This window comes from Drosophila hydei, unplaced genomic scaffold, assembly GCF_003285905.1.
Source record: "Drosophila hydei strain 15085-1641.00,03,60 unplaced genomic scaffold, DhydRS2 tig00008134-arrow-pilon, whole genome shotgun sequence".
NCBI lineage: Eukaryota > Metazoa > Arthropoda > Insecta > Diptera > Drosophilidae > Drosophila > Drosophila hydei.
Genome location: NW_022045843.1, coordinates 1,900,650 through 1,920,251, shown reverse-complemented (window position 1 = coordinate 1,920,251; position 19,602 = coordinate 1,900,650). Strand labels below are relative to the sequence as shown.

The 19,602-nt window shown below is 40.1% G+C and overlaps 2 protein-coding genes across 5 annotated transcripts; one reads left to right on the top strand and one right to left on the bottom strand.

The window, feature by feature from the left end:
• Nucleotide 1: 1 nt before the first annotated feature.
• On the bottom strand, nt 2-2,000 carry LOC111605379 (dnaJ homolog subfamily C member 21). The gene is made up of 3 exons (XM_023323866.2): nt 1,935-2,000; nt 1,257-1,872; nt 2-1,196 (listed from the first exon to the last, which is right to left on the bottom strand). Exons 2-3 carry the CDS (start codon nt 1,860-1,862, stop codon nt 159-161), a joined length of 1,644 nt encoding a protein of 547 aa, XP_023179634.1. The 5' UTR covers nt 1,863-1,872; nt 1,935-2,000; the 3' UTR covers nt 2-158.
• Nucleotides 2,001-2,260: 260 nt separating this feature from the next.
• Nucleotides 2,261-8,750, top strand: LOC111605381. Of its 4 annotated transcripts, XM_023323869.2 has the most exons (9): nt 2,261-3,018; nt 3,099-3,176; nt 3,929-4,281; nt 4,345-5,263; nt 5,345-5,819; nt 5,884-6,300; nt 6,358-6,552; nt 6,609-7,264; nt 7,695-8,750. In XM_023323869.2, exons 3-9 carry the CDS (start codon nt 4,012-4,014, stop codon nt 7,889-7,891), a joined length of 3,129 nt encoding a protein of 1,042 aa, XP_023179637.2. In that variant the 5' UTR covers nt 2,261-3,018; nt 3,099-3,176; nt 3,929-4,011; the 3' UTR covers nt 7,892-8,750. The 4 variants fall into 4 exon arrangements, with proteins under 4 accessions (XP_023179637.2, XP_023179638.2, XP_023179636.2 ...); XM_023323870.2 differs by having other exon boundaries at nt 2,261-3,176; nt 3,932-4,281; XM_023323868.2 differs by having other exon boundaries at nt 2,261-3,176.
• Nucleotides 8,751-19,602: the final 10,852 nt, after the last annotated feature.

The window sequence follows — 19,602 nt, the reverse complement described above, 5'->3', positions numbered from 1 at the left end:
CTTAAAATTCATCTGGCAATTGGGCGTGTACACTTAATTTAATTTCGAATTTAACGATTTAACATTAGCATATGTATAAATAGACAACTACACTATTTCTACAATGACAGCTGCAGTGGCAACTGCAACTGCAACAGCCAAATAAAGCGAGAGAATCTTCACTTGTTTCGCTTCCCCTTGCCCTTGCCGGGAGGCTTGCCCTCCACATCCGGCTTGGCCTTGGGTATGTAGACACCGTGATTGGTCTTCTTAAGATGTGCAAACAGTTTGTTCTTGGAGTCGAACACAAGTTTGCATGTGACGCAAGTATGTTGCACAACTGTTGCCTCCACTAAATCACCGCCTCTCGCTGTCTTGGCTGGCGCAGCTGTTGACTTTGCCTCCGCTGTCGTCGCTTCAACTTTTTGTTTGCTGCTGTTTGTTGTTGTTGTTGACTTTTTGCTTTTTGTCTTTTTAGTTGACTTTTTACTGCAGCTCCAATCGTCGTTGTCATCGTCTTCGCTATTGCTTGGCGCTGCATTGAAATCTACTGCTGGCACTGATTGGTCTTCATCATCGCTTTCTACAGCAGCCTTGGTAGCAACTTTTTTTGATTTCTTGTTTTTCTTGTTGCGTTTGTTGTTCGTTTGTTCGGCTGCTTCATCGCTGACCAAGTCCGCTTCATGACTGCCATTCAACTGCAGGTCTTCTAGACTTTCTTCTGCCGCCTCCAGCTCCTCGCTGCGTTCGTTAAATTCCTGCTCCTCGGTCTCCATTTGCTGGCATAGGCGTTCCACATTGTCGCGATGTTTTTTGCTCTCGTCGTGATTGGCGCGCGCTTTTGCATTTTTGAACGACTTGTTGCATGCCACACAATACAGATCATCGACATACTCCACTTCCTGCTCGCTCAAATTGTCCGAGTCTGTGTTAGCAGCTTCGACATCATCTTCGTTCTCGTCCTCATCCTCCTCCTCAGTGTATTCATCTGATTCGCTGCCATACTGTTGCTCCAGCTGCCTGAGCTGTTCCTCATAGCCATCGTTGTCCACCTTGTTGGCACGCACAGCTGCCAGCTGTTCTTGACGTTGGCGCAGCTGTTCCCTGCGTTTTTCCTCCTGCTTCAAGCGATTCGCCTCAGCGCGCTCCTCAAGCACACGTCTGTTGGCCTGCACTCGACGATCGCGCTTGCGCACAAATGAAACCAAATTACGAATCTACAAACAAGTCAAGGATTATTAGCGATTATACAAATTCTAGCTCTATGTGCTACTCACTTCTTCATTCCTTTCCCTTTTCGCATTCTGTACAATTTTTTTCATTTCTTTCTCCACCTTACGCAATATGAAACGTTCTTTAATTTCTCGCACATCGTATGGGCAGAGCCATTCGTAGGTCTTTTTGGTGCTATATGAGAGCCAGTAGGCGTAGAAGGGACCAACCACATCCTCGTAGCTGCTGTCTGCATTTCCAAATTGTGGCGCGCTCAGTTCGTCGTCGTCGCTGTCCATGAAATCCATATCTTCGGCAGCAATTTTGTTAAAAACATCACGATAGACGCTATAAAAGCCCTGAGCATCATTTCCATAGCCCTTGTAGCAGGAGCCGGTGAAGTAAGGAAACACATCCAAGCAGTTCTCGGAGTAGTCGGAGTTTTTGCCGCGCAAAATTTGCTCTCGGTGATTATCATACCAGGCACGCTCCTGGCCATCGGATAGCACCTCATAGGCCTGTTGAATAAGCTGAAAGCGTTCCTTTGCTTCGGCCAGGCAGTCTGGATTTTTATCTGGATGCCAGCGTAATGCTAATTTACGATAAGCTGTCTTGATGTCACCCTCGTTGGAGTCACGGGACACGCCCAGCTCCTCATAATAGCACCGCATATTTCAATTTCTATAATAAGGAAAGAATCACATGAATTAAAGATATAAACGAAATTAGCGCAAAAAATTTACTTATGTTTCACAATAATGCATGGCGCAGAGATGGAACTTCACTTTATCGATAGCCACTTGTATAGTGTGTGGCGGGCTGTCGATAGGTTTAACATTTCTGCAACTTATCCTGTTATTATTTTCAAAATATATTGCATACTTCAGGGTATTTCTGCATATAACCAAAAATAAAAATTATTGTTTTTCTAATATTTATTTAGTTTGCGTAGTAAACATCGATTTCATTGTGATTTAACGCGTTTCCACAAAGTTATGCCAGAAAGCATCAGGCTCCGTTACAATTTGGTAGCTGCGCATTCCGTTAGTTGCTTTTTTCACTTCAGCGGCGGCAGTCGCTCTCTTTCGCCGCGCAGCAAACGCCATTTTAGTCGCACATATTATTGCTACCACCAAAAAATAAAATAAATCTAAGGCCGACACAAGCACATACCAATACATCACTCAATATAGACAGTGAAAAAAATCTTCTTTCATCTCTTGCAGCCCAGAAGTGGGCAAAGTTTTCTGCTTTTTAAATTATACGTTGCCGGGCATATTTCCAATTAATTTGCATATCAAAATAATCTAAAGCAAACTACGCAAACTGAACTAAAACGAAAACTAAAATTACAATCGCATCAAATATATGCATACTCACACACACGTACCCACACGCATGTAAATCGTAAGAGCTGCGCTATAAAGAAATCAAATCAAATAAAATATTCACGCTGCAGTTTAACGGAACAACAATTGAAAATAGCTTGACATAAAAATTTACAGTTACGCTTGGATTTACAACCCAGCTACGTTTCCATTACTCAAAAGGGGAGGTTTACAAAGGCACGCAGACAACCCACATACATATACACCCACACAACGTTGAGTAACTCTAGAGCACAGCATGAATCCTATGAGTCCTTGAAGCGGCAATAGGCGTGCATCTCAGCTTACAAACAACCCCCAAGCAACGCACTCACACACACAAGGAAACGTCGTCATCGCTGTTTGTGTGCGCCTAAAAAACGTCAACAAAAAATAAACAAACACACACACGCACGCACACAGCTATAGCGTTGCCAGACGTCGAGTCGTCGCGCATAACGTAAGCACACACACTCGTGTACAACCAACTACACACATAGATAAACAGATACGTATACACTGTGGTATGTGTGTTTGTAGCTGGCCTTTCATCTCGTGTGCCGCACAATAAAAACAGGCGTAAAGGATATTATGAGGCAACAGACATTTGCGAATAAGGTAATTTCGCAAAAATACCAACACACACACAGGCACATACACACATATATGTATACATAGTAACAACTGAAAACTATAGCAAATATGAAAGCTTCGTGCTGCTGCTGCACACAGTGGTTCGAGTACAGGATACAAGTGAACTTACAAATTATAGGTGTAGTTGCATTGAATTTAAATTAATAAAATTATTAAATAAATACATATTTATTAAATTTAATTTAAATGTTTAAGAAATTATTATTATATATTATATATTTAAAAATTTTAAGTACTCCAAAAAATAATTTATAATATTATATAGAATATAAATATAACAAATTTATTATAATTTAATTTTATTTTATTTGTTGTATTTTTTTTAATGGAACTTACTTATTGTTATTTTTTAGATAGAAGTAAATTGACTTAAATTCATAAATTAATATTAAGATATAAAAACAAATTTAACTTTTTTAAGTTAACAAAATACTTTGTAAAATATTCTTTTAAAAATTGCTCAAAATTAATTTGCCAAAAAATATTTTTTTTAATTCTGCACACTGTACATGCGAACCACTGTGCGGTAGTCGGCTTTTGTGCTGTCATAAATGGATTTTCTTATCAACGCAAAGTGGCCCCAGGAGTCAGTTTTGAAGCCAACCCACGAGCCCAATGCAAACTGTCAGCCATTGTCCCAGACATATTATGGAATTGCATTTTGGAGCTGAGCAAATACTTTAATGGCATCCTTTTCTCTTCCTATGTCCCAACAGCAGCAACAACAATCCGTCCATTTAGACTAACATTTGATAAAGAGAGACAGAGAGGGAGGGAGAGAGACAGAAAGGCAGTAACGATGTTCGGTTCCAAGCTGCGTTCCTGGATGGAAACGCACATTGTGCGTCCACGCAAGAAGAACAATAAGAACAAGCAGCAGGCAGATGGAGGAGGAGGAGGAGGAGGAGGAGGAGGTGGTGGGAGCAGCGGAAGTCATGCCAAGAAGGCGGGCACGCTGCCACAGAGCAGCAATCTGAAGTCCACGACGAGTCCAGTGCTGACCAGCAGTGGCAGCCACAGCATTGCCAGCCCGGTGCGTCGGCGCGAGGTGTCGCCCATACAATGTCATGTGAGTAGCTAAACATAATCTTCCGTGAGAAACTCTGCCTAATCCCAGCTCAAACCCCTATAGACGCCCAGTCGCTATGGCTGGCAATCGCCGGATCAGGATACACACACCTCCATCACATCGCCCAAGTCGGATAATCTGCTCTATGCACCGCATCGCTATCCACGTCATCAGACGCTGTCGCCATTGCAGCCCCAGCAGCTGAGCGTGCCTGGCAAGGATAGCTGCAGCTCGACAAGCGCTGACAAGTCGCCCATGCGCGTCAATTGCTCCTCTTCATCCATTTCATCGCTGTCCTGGTCCACTGGCTCCAAGGAGCCCTCCATGCAGTCCAGCCAGGCCAAGCTAATCAGCCAGAAAGTGGAGCACATTGAAATCAGCAGCGACTATCAGGCGCCCATCGAGGATGAAGTGGACTATGAGGAGGTGGGTGCACTGCTGTTGCGCCCACAGCCGCCACTGCTAGACTATCAGCGTCCACAGTCCGAGAATCTGATTAGTCTGCAGCTGGTCTACGAGGAGGAGCAGCAGCAGCAACAGTCCAAGAATCATGTGCACTATGGGCGTCTGCTGCCCTCCAAGCTGGAGGCACCACCACCGCCGCCACCACCCGCTGTGAGCCAACAGCTGGGCCGCATGCGTGCACCACGCGGCTTGCCGCGTAGCAATTTCTTGCCCGGTCCGCGACCGCACAGCCTGTCCTCGCCGGAGAGCGCCTACTCCACGGGCTACTCCACCGACGGCAATTCACCCTGCGCGGCCAGCAGCGTCAATCCGCCAGCGCCCGAGTACTACATCAACATGCGCAGTGGCACCCACTACTTTCCCAGTCGCTCTGCCAACACGCTGGCCACCAAGTTCGGACTCAATCGCATCGAGGAGATGTCCCCAATGGATCCGCTGCCCAAAAGCAACTTTGGCAACACGCTGGAGCCGCAGCCCAGTCCCTTGACGCTGCAGCGCAGTTGCCAGCTCTTTGAGTGTGAGTAGACATCGTTAAGATGAGCAATTAAACCACTTAAACCACTTAACCCAACCACTTCAACCACCCACCCACTCGCAGCTCCCTCGCCCAGGCAACGCTCGCGCATACGCACGAATCCCTGGTATAATACCACAGAGCATATGCAGCTGATGACGGGCAGTCGACTGGATGTGGATGCCACCAGCACCACCTCCACCACATCGTCGGGCATTAAGTCAAGCACTGAGCTGGAAATGCGCACAGCCAAAACAGCAGCAGCAACTGCTTTGCCACCAGCAGCAGCAGCAGGTGGACTAGCTGCAGCAGGTGTGGCAGCAACCCCCAAGCTGTTGGCTGTGGTTGGGGCTGACAGCCACTCGGAGGGTTCCTCGTCGTCCTCGACTGAAGTGGAAAATATGCATGCACCGCACACCATCAAACGGCGACAGCAGCAGCAGCAGCAGCAACAGCAGCTGGACTCCTTTCTGGTGAGCGACGATGAGGCCACACTCAACGAGATGATTGGCAAGTTTGATGAGAGCTACATCTACGAGAAGGAGACGGACATACTTAGGTAAGTCCCCGAGAGCAAAGTCTTAAGTCTTGAGCAGCTCTTCAAAGGCTTTCGTCACTTGCAGCAGCGACTCAGATCCCACCGACTGCGCCTCGGAGCTGGACACCGGTCAGGATGCGGGCGATGAATGCGATACGGACGAGCAGCTGGACATTGACTTCATAGACACCTCCTCCATGCAGGAGATTCAGCTCGATCTGCAGCAGCGCAATCTGGGCAGCTGCCATTACTATCCGAGTGCCGCGCAGCCCAGTCCGTTGATACTGCGAAGATCGTCGACGCGTTCACGTCGTCGCAGCGGCCAGGAGCCGCCGGATGCCAGTCAGCAGCGTCGTCGCAAACGCTTCCTGAAGACGCGCAAAAAGAGCTGCGAGAACCGAGAGAAAGTCAACGTCTCGCCGCTGCGCGAACCACGCGGCTCACGCAGCGTGGGTGGCACGCCCGTTTGTCTGCGCCGCCATCTGCTGGGACCCAAGGAGCGGTAAGTCCCTATACCCAACTCCAACTGGTTAATCCACTGACTCACTTCCATTGACAGCATCTACAAGACGTCTCCATTGTCCAATCGCTCGAATTCGCTCATCTTTGGCAGCGCCAACGAGCCGCATTTCATGACCATAGCGGAGAGCGAGAAGGCGTTGCTCAAGGCCGATCTAGAGGCGGACATGAAGTACAAGCAGCTCATCATGGAGGCCGAGTCGCTGCTGGAGTCCATGAAGAACAGCTTGCAGAGGTGCGCTCCCCGAATATGTAGTCTGAGCAGCCATCTAATCCTTGACTCTCTTGCAGCATACCAAGGGACACGCCTGTGGCCAGCCCGCGGCGTCTCAATCCGCTGGCCAACAAGCGCGTGGAGATGCTCAAGCACAGCGAGGTGGACTCGAAGAAGCAGGCACCACCTGCACCACCAGCACCACCGCTGGAGCACGAGCTGGCCGCTGCGATCAACAAGCGAATCGAAATGCTCAAATTTGAGACCGCAGCAGCGTCGCCTCCTAACAGCCCCAAGCCGGGCCGCTGCAGTCCGCGCAAGACGCATCTCACCAACTTTATGAATCAGAATGCACCGCCAGAGCTGCCGCCACGCAAGCTCAACAACGTCGCACCACTGTCGCCACAGCTGCAGCTGAACGGACGTCGCTTGGCTCAAGGCAGTCCGCGGAGCAGTCGACGCGCCATGGCGCTGCACAGCTTTAATGCCAGCGACTCGGATCAAGAGTGCATTGCCGTCGTGGAGGATGTCACCAATCACAACTACTTGCCACAGCAGCAGCAGCAGCAGCAGCAGCAGATGTACAACAATCTGGATTACAATAATCGCAATGTTTCCGAGGCTCCGATGCAGGACAACTTTTACTGCCCACACAGCGAGCCGCTGAAGCGTAAAGTCTACAAGGGCAGCAGCTCCTTTGAGCGCATTAAGAAGACATTCGATTTGGAGCTGGGTAAGTAGGTCAACTGCAGTGGCAGTAAAACGAAGAGTATGTGGTAGTCGAGCATGCGTTTGGTATTAAATCAAATGAATATCAAGAATGGAACTCTGAAACTTGCAACTCCTGGTGTATACCAAATTATGCTTTAATCGATAACAATCGATCAGTTTATGAGTTTTGAAGTAGACAACAGAAATAACTTGTTCCCTAAGAGCAAAGACAGTTCTAGAAGCTAAGCTAATGTTTTAGGTATAAGCTACATTTATTTTGAAATATATTTCAATCGATACTTATCGATGTTCAGACGTACATAGATCAAAGTACAGGGTACTCCCTAGTCAGTTTGCATAGCGTAATTCGCTTTGTTTTGAATTTCACACCTTAAACGTCATAGCTTATCGCGCACCTGTTTCTTTTAATTAATCAACCTCAACCCAAGCAGATATGAACGAGCGAACCAAATCGCACACCAAACGTCAACAATCGAAGCTGTCGTCTTCCGTTTCGGCCAAGAGCTCCATGCAGGATGTCACGGCAGAGGGCGCCGCCAAGCAGCAGCTGATTGTTAGCACCATTGTGGATCTGAAACGGAATCTGGAGCATCAGAGCTATGAGCTAAGTGGTTTAACTGAAGAATAATCTAAAGCATATGACGATACGACAGTTGAGCGTTTTGAGGTTAAGGCTAACCAGGTTACAAAGCTATCGATAACATTCTCGATTAACCTAACTAAAGTAATCTAGTATAGAGATACCAATGAGCGCTCACTTTAGCTCACTTTACTATTTATCGATATGCCTTTCGATAGTTTTGTAACTTGAACAACAAACGACCCCCTCCCGTAACCCCCTCACTCTCACTGACTTGAACGGAAATTGAGTGCAATAAGTATTTAGATCAGCATAGATAAGCGTTAACCCTAAGTTGTAAGCCATGGAAATGATGGACTGGATTAGCAGGTTATACATAGATTTAATGGGTATACATAACACTAATAATCACCTCCCTTAGACCGTAGTGAGTAAACTGTTTTGTTCGATTGACCTCCGTTGAAATGTAGTTAAACGTTTTGTGTTCTCATCAGCTGAAAGTTAATCTAGTTTTACCTACGATCGCCGACAACAGTTTCTAATCGAAAAATAAACGTGTTGAAAACACAATTGAAGTACTCATATATTTAACTACGTAAACTAGCCCAAATTTAACTCAGTTATGTTTAATCCTAATCCTTATTTACATATATATATCTACATATATGTGTGTGTGTTTATTATACTTAAAAACTGAAGCATATCTCACACGAAGGACACTTGAGCTGCAGCGCAGCTAACTTAATGAGGCAAAGGTGTTGCCAGATCGTTGAAACGTACTAAACACTTCAGCTCATTCACTAGACTTGGTAGCATCTCACATAAACTATGCATATTTAGACTTATCTACATCAATTATATAACTCTATACAAAACGTAGTTGCTTAAGTAAATTCAATTATAATATCCATCCAAAAAACCAAAAACAAAATATTGTTTAGCAAAATTGTTTGTAGCATATATAAATTGTTTAACTGTACTTCATTCAGTTCTCTTAGTTATCAAATTTGAATAGTTCAAGAAAAAAAAACATCATGAATTCCAATTGGATTATTGCTAATTTATGCTCATTTTCCAATTCGATGTGAAGGCCCCAAATCGGTTGTATTTGAATTAATTATTATTTTATTTGTGTGTGTTTTTTTATAGAATACTATATAGCATACATAATGTAAGCGAAATAATGTAACGTGATAATAAACTTAATGAAAAAAAAAAACAACAAAAAAAATCCAAGAAAAAACCAATTGAATCGAAAATCAAGTAACTGTATATTGAGTAAGTATTAGCATAATATATACTATTTAGTTGACGTAGTATTTAGTATTTTGAACGTAGCACTTTATGTGTGTAGCACCTGATCCTAAGTTCACATTTATCTATATATATTTATCTATATAATTTGATCGTATATAGTTGCTTGCGTTGAAATTACAATTAGTTTGGACTGGGCTTGTCTGGTTTCACTTCATTTACTTAATGAGTTTTAACCATGCGCGACTCTTGACTGCGAAGCGCAGAACCAAAGTGCAATCGCCTTCCCCATTCAAACTCGGCAAAATAATACGCGAATCCCAACAAATGCTGAACTTTAGTTCAATGTCTGATGCGCAATTCCCAAACTCAAACCCAAACCCAAATCCAAACCCAATGCCCCCCACTCAAGCTCTATTACCACACATATATAAATTAATTTTCTAAGCGACCTTAAGACAATCCAACGAGCTTTTTGATAAAGAACAATTTACATGCAACTCACTAAATCTAAATCTAATTACAAACTATGGACTAAAGCGTAAGTTATCCTATAGATAAGACTGGCATTAACATTTTGCTCCTATACATATATAAAAAAATAAAACTATCTTTTGTAAGAGCTCTGATTTGAGTTACACATTTATTTTAAAAACTAACTAATTTAATTGTTAATTATTTCTATATTTTAATACATTTATTTAATGGTTCATGAAGAGCTAAGATTCAGCGCTTTGTCTTAAATAACTAAGAGCTTTATCCAAGCATAGTATTTCCTAAACATATTAAATGAAAGTAAAGTTTGATGAAAATAAAATCTAGCGCTTCTTTATATGAAAATATAGAGAGAAAAATATTTTCAAGCACAGAAGCGCATAATAATAACTAAAGACTTATAATTATGGCCAGAAAGCCCAAAATAAATTAGCTGATATTTGGATTCGAGCTGCTGAAAGGGGTCTTAGGCTCAAATTGACACTCAAACCAAAACAATTAAACAGAAATATTAATTTTTCTAAAATCTTTCTGCTTTTATTTATAATTTTTAAAATAATTTTTATAAAAAAATTTTTAACAGTTAAAAAAAATAAAGTTATAATTTTATGTATATATATTTTAAACAATTATTAAGCTTAAAGTCTTAATCTTTAAGCAAAGTATTTAAGAAAAAAGCACAATTCTATATACCAGTTAGAATGCGGCTTAGAAGAGAACAACTAAAGGCAATGTGTGCAATTCCAATTGGAATATGACGTAACAGATATGTAGGTTTTAAGAGCAAGATTCATATGTAAAGCTTAACAGCTGTTAACACGCAACTTTTAACAGCTATTGGCTTTGCTGCCAGTTGGAATATGTTTGCAACATGTTATATACACAAATTTAACAGCTGTTAATAGCTCTACTAGCATAACCTCCTAATGGACTGTGACTTAGCAGACAAAATTTCCACGCAATGTACACTTCAGGCAGGACTTCTGCTTCTGTTTTCAATATTCTATATACCGAATACCTTGACCATTAATAAAGGACCAATTTTTTGTTAAGCAATATGTTTCAGTTCTTGTTTACGCTTACTGCTCGACGAGCTTGCTGCCTTGAACTGATTGACAGTCGCATCCTCTTTGCTTGGATGCTGACATGTGGAAATTCCAGAGATCAAAGGCGCCACAGTTTCAGACCACGTCCCGTTCATTATTATGCCGAACGCTGGGTTTTGTGTTGTTTTTTGAAAATGTTCTAAAAATCCCCGGCAGAAAAAAACAGTGTAATGGAAAAACAATCGAGACGAGCTGATAATTATGCAAATGTAGGAGACAGAGGGCAGGCGGGTAGTTGCCTCGAGTGGAATATTAATTGTGTTCAAGCACGCTTAAAACATAAAGAGAAGCAAATGATTCTTATTTTTAAAATCGGAGTGGAGGCCCGTCCTATGTATGGAGCGGCTGGCTGGAATGGACAATGGCGAATGGAGGATGCGAAACTGGTTCGAAAATATGCCGCTGGCAGAGCAGAGCAGTGCAGTGCAGTGGGCAGGGGTTGCGCTTGCAAAAACAAAAAAGAAGCTTTAAACTCACACATTCCAAGCATACCCAGCTGCTGCGACAGGGTATATGCGCTTACAGATGAAGCATGCAGCAGCGAGGAAGCTAAGTGCACATTAACATAAGATGTTATTAACATTTCCAGGCTAATCATTAAATGCTGTTAGCTTCAGTCGGTGCTAACAGCTTTGGTACTTTATCGATAGTTCCCAGTCGATTATTCCAGCAATTATAGCGCAACTTGCAGTCGACTGCAGCTTTGCTGTTTGTTTATTTTTCGCATTGTCTCACGCTGCAGACGCAGCTGCGCAGTCGCAGTCACCGTCGCAGCAGCTTTCAATTTCAAGCTCCAATACATAAAATATATGCGTGTGACTCGAAAGCTTTCTGCCTGTTGACGACATGTTGTCTCTCTGTTGTGATTCTCTTTTGGTTTTGTTGTTGCTTTTTAACGTCTTTTGATGTTGCTGCTGCTGCTGCTGCCTCTGCTGTTGTTATTTTTATTTTGTTGACCATAAACTGATACTTTGGCTGTTGCCGCTAGCTGCTCGCGTCGCACTGCTGTTTTTTTTTTTGTAGCCATGAAGGTCATACCCAACGCTTGGCATTCAGATTGAAACCGTGCGGCTGCCTCGGCTGATGTCGCTGCTGCGCTGCTGGGGCTGCGCTTGCGTCGTGCGCTCAGCAGGTGCGGCGAGCAGAGGCATGTACAGCGTAGCAGCTGAGCGCCGACAGCGGAAAAGAGAGGGGAGAGGCGTCAGTGGGGTTGTTGTTTTGGCAGTTATGAAACTAGTCCAATGACTCTCAGTGTATTGTGTGTGTTGCTGTTGTTGTTGTCGTGATTTTTGACGCCTCTTCTTGTAAGCATGTAAATGTATGCATATGCACCTACACGATTTACATATACACACAGGCACACATACACATGTCTTCAGTTTGTAGACCACAGCAAAAAGTACAACAACAACAACAATGTGTTGTTTAATAAACAACAACTTGTCGGTGTCCAATGCAATGAAGCGACCCCCAAGCGCCCAATTTGCGTATGTGTGTGTGTGTGTGTATGTGTCTGAGCCGCCCAACTGTCCGACCAGTTCTCAAAGGTTTCGTCAGCCACTTCTGTCGAGGTAAAAATCAAATAAATGTACGCATTAGAAATAACTAATTAATTGGCTCGAACTAAAGGTTGAGGGACTTTTTTCGTTTCGTTTTTGCAACATTTACTACAAACTTTGAAATGAGGTTAAGCCAAAGTATTCAGTTGCCTGGAAAGAGAAATGTTTTAGCCAACTCACGCTGCAATGTGCAAAAGTTTGTTGTAAGAGCGGCGTCTGCGACGTAGTTGCCATTCCGGTTCTGATTTGCAAAAAATTATATTTTATGGCCCATATGAGAAACTAGCTGTGGAACGACATAAGCAGATCATCCAATCGATGCTGTGCTCGCTGTGGTCACTGGCTCACAGACAGGCACAGCTACAATTGGCCAGTTAGAGGTGACGAAATGGGCATATTAGCTTAATATATTGTGGTTGACATGTTGTTAGCATATATATTATATATAGGCAGGGTACTCAAGCGGGTACTTAGAGAGACTTACTGGCTAAGTTCCTATATTGCTATAGGAACATTTCTTTGCTTTCATCTATTTATGCCTCTATCTGAAAATTTGATCAGTCTGCATCTATGTAACTATCTCTGTTTTCCAATATATCTATCTTTCAATCTTATATATTTTGCTATGTATCTATCAGTTATCTATATGCTTATATATCAATATATATAAAATATTTATATATCGATATGTTTATCGATCGATATGTTGATCTATCTATAGATGCTAGAAATCTGTATTTCTATAACATTTATCCATATATCCATCAATCTATCTATCTGTCTAACTATCTCTATATATATATATCTATCTATCTATCTATCTATTCTTCTATCCATCTAGACATCTATCCATATATCTATCTATTTTACTATCTATCTGACATCTAACTCTTCCAGCTGTAACTCTAATTCTAATTCTTCCACAATTTCTATCACAATTTCAAAATTCTGGTCTGTAAGCACATAATTAATTTATTTAATTGATTGCTACTTAAAGAATTCATAACTTTTAAAATCAACAAACCACAAGATGCCATGACACATTTAATGATAACAGCGTATTTGACAGTCGGCTACGCCCAGCTGTTTTTTGCCTTTGGGGTTTTCTGACATTTCATGCTGAGTTGTCTGTCTGTAGAACCGGCCTGTCCTATTGAAAGCTCTAGACCCAGGGGGCGGGTCAATCGATATGGCGTCGAAGTTTACCCAAGTGCTGAATCAGAGTCCCAAAGCTGGGAAGCCTACCCAAGTCAAATTGACGTCACAGCTCAATTTTTTTTTCTGTTTTATTTTTTAACAATATTTGTTTGCCATTTTTTATTTTTGAGGTAGTAGAGCCAATTAAATTCGAGTGCTCAATTAGTGCGCTTGAAGGAGTGAACTTCAGGCGCTGCGTATGATATTCCGGCTTGAGGCACTTGAGACGATTATATAGTTACTATATATATATACTATATATATATATATATAATTGAAATAAGGAAATCTGTAGAGCGTTGTTGCTGTTTCACTTGGTTTTCTTTTTCTTTTTGGTTATAGCTTTTTGGGCAGTCTCGCAGAATGTTCGTGAATGAATATCGGCAACTGCGTCGCTGTCATGATTTAGCGATTTGTAAAAGCGTAAAGTGTGCGTGTGCGTGTGCGTTTGCGTCTGTTTGTGTGGAATTTCGAGTTTTCGGACTTTGTACTAGTTGCTAGCCATGAACCAAAGCTTGGCCGCCAACCCATCTGAGACGAAGCCAGAGCCAGAGCCACAGCCAGACCCAGAGCCAGAGCCCAGCTCGCAGCCAAAGGCAGAGACGTTGCCGTAGTCCAAGTTCGCATTGTTAACATTGTTTACGTGCTATAAAGCTATATCTGTGTATAAGTGTTAGCTATGCATGCCTCCCTCTCCCTCTCTCTCTCTCCATCCCTACCTCTTTCTCTCTGTCTACGTAAGCATTGCGCACTTGTGCCTAGGCTCTAATTATACAAGAAATGTTTAAGGGGACTGTCGCGGGGGTTTGTGCATACTCATGACAGCATAATGCGGAATTCTAATCTCGTTTATGGCCAGAACCCATACGAAATCGGACACACCTAGAGAATATAGAGTCCATAATGAAGCATCAATCAATGAATGAAAAATACGAACAGCTGCGAGCTGGTGTTTTTTTTTTCCTTTGCTTCTTTTTGGCAAGCAGGAAGCTAATTTTCATGCACTAAGGCATTGGATCACTTGGCTAAAATCATAACGGAAATTATTAGTATCTAATTATAGCTTTAATATATATACGTATACGTATTAGTCTCTGCTTGGGGGTCATGCCTTAGCTTGGGGTCAAATACGACGGAAGTCATTTAAATATGCATAGCTAAACACACATAAATATTTAAATTATACGTTATTATAACAAATTCCGTTATTAATGTGGGGAAATACTGTGGGCATAAATGACAAAAAGGGCATATTAGCTGTGAACAGCAAAATTGTGAGCAAATGTGCTAATTGCGTGTGTTAAGAACAAATGTTAATTGACAGCTTAACAGATGCTTAGCATAAGAATACCATAAACGAAATCTATCGATAATTCTAGTTATCGCTTTTATGCGCATAACTAAATTGCCGCCATTGTGGGATTTTGTAAAATTATTAGTGAATTTTTCATCTATACTATATTAGACATGTGTATTATTATTGATGCAGGGTATTAGCTAGTAAAGCATTTTTGGTCTGCTTTGGTAAGTAAAATTCGATTTTTTGGGCATATTATAGATCGCCTTGTCGAACAGCTTCACAATTCACATGCGCAATTGAAACTCATATTTGTATTTGTATTCATATTCGTGTTCGTTTCGTACTCGTATTATTCACACGTGATAATATTTATTTCCGAATGCAGTTTGAGATTCTCCAGCTGCATGAATGTGGCACAAGAATTCGCGGACCTTGGTTAATTGCTGCGGCAAATGCTAACCTTGAGGCGGCGATCGTGATGATACTTGCCCAGCCCGCTCTGTCTCGCTCACTCTCTCTCTCTCTTTCACGCTTTTGAGTTAATACAACTCACCTCCCTTACGCCCACTTCGAGTATTGAGGGCATAGCAATTACATGCTTATATTAACTCAAAAATTAAGTGCGACAACATTATGCTGAGTCATCGTAAAGCTTTCTTTTGCTGCTGCTGCTCGGAAACAGGTTGAAGCTGAAGATGTTTATATATAGTATATAAATATGTACAGATCTTTTTTTGTGTGATCTTGTGAATCATATTTTAAATTTTTTGTAATTCCTTGCTGGCTTTTTGCTTACGAAATCCTGGCCCAGCTCAAGGTTCAAGCCGGGTTCAATAAACGGAAATGGTTTAATAGCAATCAAATACGAATCTTTCATAAGCCGCTTGCTCATCTATATAAATATACTGCTAATACGGTTTCCGGCTTTGACCGGCTCGCAGCCTCTGCTAACGGTTGTATTTTAGTGTCTGCTTTAAAAAAAAAAAAACGGAGGCTGGCCACAGTCGAAAATCGTTTTGATTCGATTTCCGCCTAGCTAGAATCGTATTCAAATCAAACAAGTTTCTGTACCACGAGCAGAAGCTACATGTACGAAGAGATAAAAAAGAGATATAAATATATATACATGTATGGTAAACTTCACACATATGTCGATGATATATGATAAACGAAACTGTCGCAATTTGCAAATGGCTTTAGCTATGTCCCCGACCCCGTCTGCGACGCAATAATAATGATAATAATAATAGCAACAACAGCAACAACAACAACAACAATAGCATCAACTAATCTAAAATCAGTTTCAGTTCTATGTTGGCCTTTTCCAACAATACGGAAGCCTTTCAATATAATTTGATTTTGTATCGGGGCGCTAATTGAATGTGTTCGAAACAGTTGGCTCTACGCTATATTTGAGGTCTAGAAGTCTCTCGTCATCGTTGGGCCCTCACTCCAATGTATTCAAATGTCGCCTGCGATTAAACTTAAACAAGTTCAGGGCTTTAGCCAATGGTTGCAATTCTTATTGGAGATATCGCTGCTCGTGTTTCTCTGTATATTATAGCTGGCCATGTCCGAGAAATCAAATGCTCAAGTATGTTATTACCTGGCCCAGATAGTACTCAAGTATCGGCTGACTTTCAGGCAAAAACCTTATCACAAATGGCGAAACGATCGAATTTGTATTAAAATGTTGATAAGTCTCTTGGCAATAGACCGGTGCGTGGGCGTGTCCAATGTTTATGTGCCTTAAAATAGCTAATAAACGCATTTGGTCAGTGGAACTTTTTGCTTCTTCGATTCGCACAGCTGGTTTGTGTCGGTTTCTGTTCTAGGTACTTTTTATGGCATGATTCAGTTTCATTATCAATAATCCATTAAATGACTTCGCGTTTCATTAGCTTTATCAATCGGTTTTTGTTTTCTTTCTGCATAAGACTGTTTCTTGTGTATGCTATCTAATCGGATACAGTGAACTTTCATTATATAATATTTTATTTTTATTTGAAAAATTCCTGTCACAGATAAGCGGGCATAATTTTACCAATGATTCTACTGTGAACACTTCTGCGATTTCCAATACTTATTGCTAATACAAATTATAGTAATACTAATTAAACGATAACTACTACTATATACTACTAAAACTACTACTTATACTACTACTACTACTACTACTACTACTACTACTGCTACTACTATTACTACTACTACTACTACTACTACTACTACTACTACTACTGCTACTACTACTACTACTACTACTGTATACTACTACAACTACATCTTATACTACTACTACTACTACTACTACTACTGTATACTACTACTACTACTATTATATTCTACTACTACTAATACTATTATTATATTCTGCTACTAATACTACTACTATTACTATACTATTCTACTAATTCTAATACTACTACTATTCTATTCTACTATTAATACTACTATTATTATATTCTACTACTAATACTACTAATAGCACTAGCATATACTACTACTACAACTACTATTATATACTACTACTACTATTATATACAACTACTACTACTAGATCTATTGATACTACTACTTATATATACTTATAGTAATATTAAGTTTACTCTACTACTAATAATGCCTTTACTGCTATAAACTGTTACATATACTACTATTACTACAAATATATTCTACTAATACTACAACTATATTACTAATAACACTACTACTAATGCTATTCCAACACCCCACTACTACTCGCCTCTACTTGTACTATTATTACTCGTAAAAATGGTTACTAATTCGAAAAATGCTATAAATGCCAAAAAGAAACACATCAATACCTATACTAAGGCAGCTACAAGCATTTGCTTGAATGTAATCGATATTACACTAACTACCCACAGTAATTAAAAAATTCGTATTCCCACAGGACTAATTGTATATGTCGTAAAATAGATTATAGTGTTGGATCGAACAGCTTGTGAAGGGCCAGCTCATTATTAACAATGATATAGACAATGATATAGACAATGATGCAATTAGCAGTCAGCAGTCAGCAGTTACGTAGTGCAGTTGCATTTCTTGCAAACTTTTAACTTTTCGCTCATTTAGATAATTGCTTAGACATGCAACTGGTGACACCAGAAAGCTAAGTCCACTCAGACAAAGTACTAGACGTGTGCATATAGCTGCACTTATATAAGAGGACGAAGGCCAATATACTCATAATACTGATATACTGATAATATCTGTGCTGTTATATCTGTATATCAGCTTATATGATAGTTCAGATCTGGCTAGATTAACCTTAATCTTTGCTAGATAAATTTCGCTTATGAGATATATAGCTTGTATATACGCTATAAATATTTATATATGTATATGTAAATTTTATAGCAACTCTATTAACGCATTCTGGAATTTCAGGGACTTAATAAACATTTTGAATGGTGTACTTTGACACCCATTAAAATTTCGTAAATTGCTTTCCTTAGTACAGATAGAACCTTGCAGTTGACAGCTGAACCTTTGCTAAATAAAACTTATATATATATATAAATATATATTTACATATATTTTATAACATATATGCGCGTATATCTATCTAAAACTGATAACTTTTGTAATTTTTTCATCAATTTTAGGAACTAAAAAGACATTTGAATCAGATACTTAACATTTCGTAGTTGCATTATTTTCACTACTCTGCTTATAATCTTCTTAAATCTATATATTATATCATATAATCTGCAAATATCTGAAATGCTAGTATCTTAAAGCTCTGACAGTAAGTAGTCTAGCATTCGAACTCTAATCTTCTTTAACCGTTTTATCTAATAGATTTCGTCCCTAGTCTTTAGTTCTTAAAGTGTCTTTTGGAACTTTCCGAACATTTTATAAGCTTCATAAAAGAAATTTATGTCGATTCTGGCAATTATCAAAGTCTAATTGTAATGTATTTCGAGCGGCATAAATTAAACAAACAGCTGTTTTCGTAGCCAATGTTTACTGTATTTGCAATCTATACGATGTCTGTTTACGATGGTCATTGCGATACAGGTGAGAGTCGAAAGTGGAATTTGCACCGACACACGCGATCGATCAATAATTTCGATACTCGCTAAGTGAAGAGAAAGAGGTATATATATATATATACTATATATATAGTTAAAGTCTTAGATATCACTTGGAATTTTAGATAACATTTGAAATTCAAGATATATAAATTTGTAAATATTATGAAATTTGAGATATCAGCTCAAATTTCTGATATATAGGTTGATATATAGTTGAAGTTTTAAATATCACTTGATATTTTAGATATATGAATTGTATATATACAAATTATGAAACTTGATATATCCCTAGAAATTTCACACATATAGGATGGTATATATAGTTCAATTTTGAGATAAATAGCATATATATAATATACTACAAAGTCAAGATATGAAGTTATATATATGTATATGAAATATCTTTGTTTATATATAGCAAATGCAAGATATATATCTTATATATCTTATATATTTATGCCTTATGAATAAACTTTTTCTGATTCCCAGTTAAGGCTTGGCCAGATACTTCTATAAATTTTTAACTACAACAGATTTCTATATAGCATATTTAATTAAATTTTATATTTATATTAAAATCAGCACTGCGCATTGCGCAGTCGCTTATGCCCGTTCACAATCTGTCTCCAGCTGCTTTGTCGACAACTTTTTTCGCACCAAATTCAATAAAAGAAATTCATGGTTTTTTTATTATTTTCTAAATAAATTGTTTTATTCTGTATTTATTTCATTAAATGTATAAATAATTCTCTTTACACGTAAACGTTTCATGTTTGCCACGCCC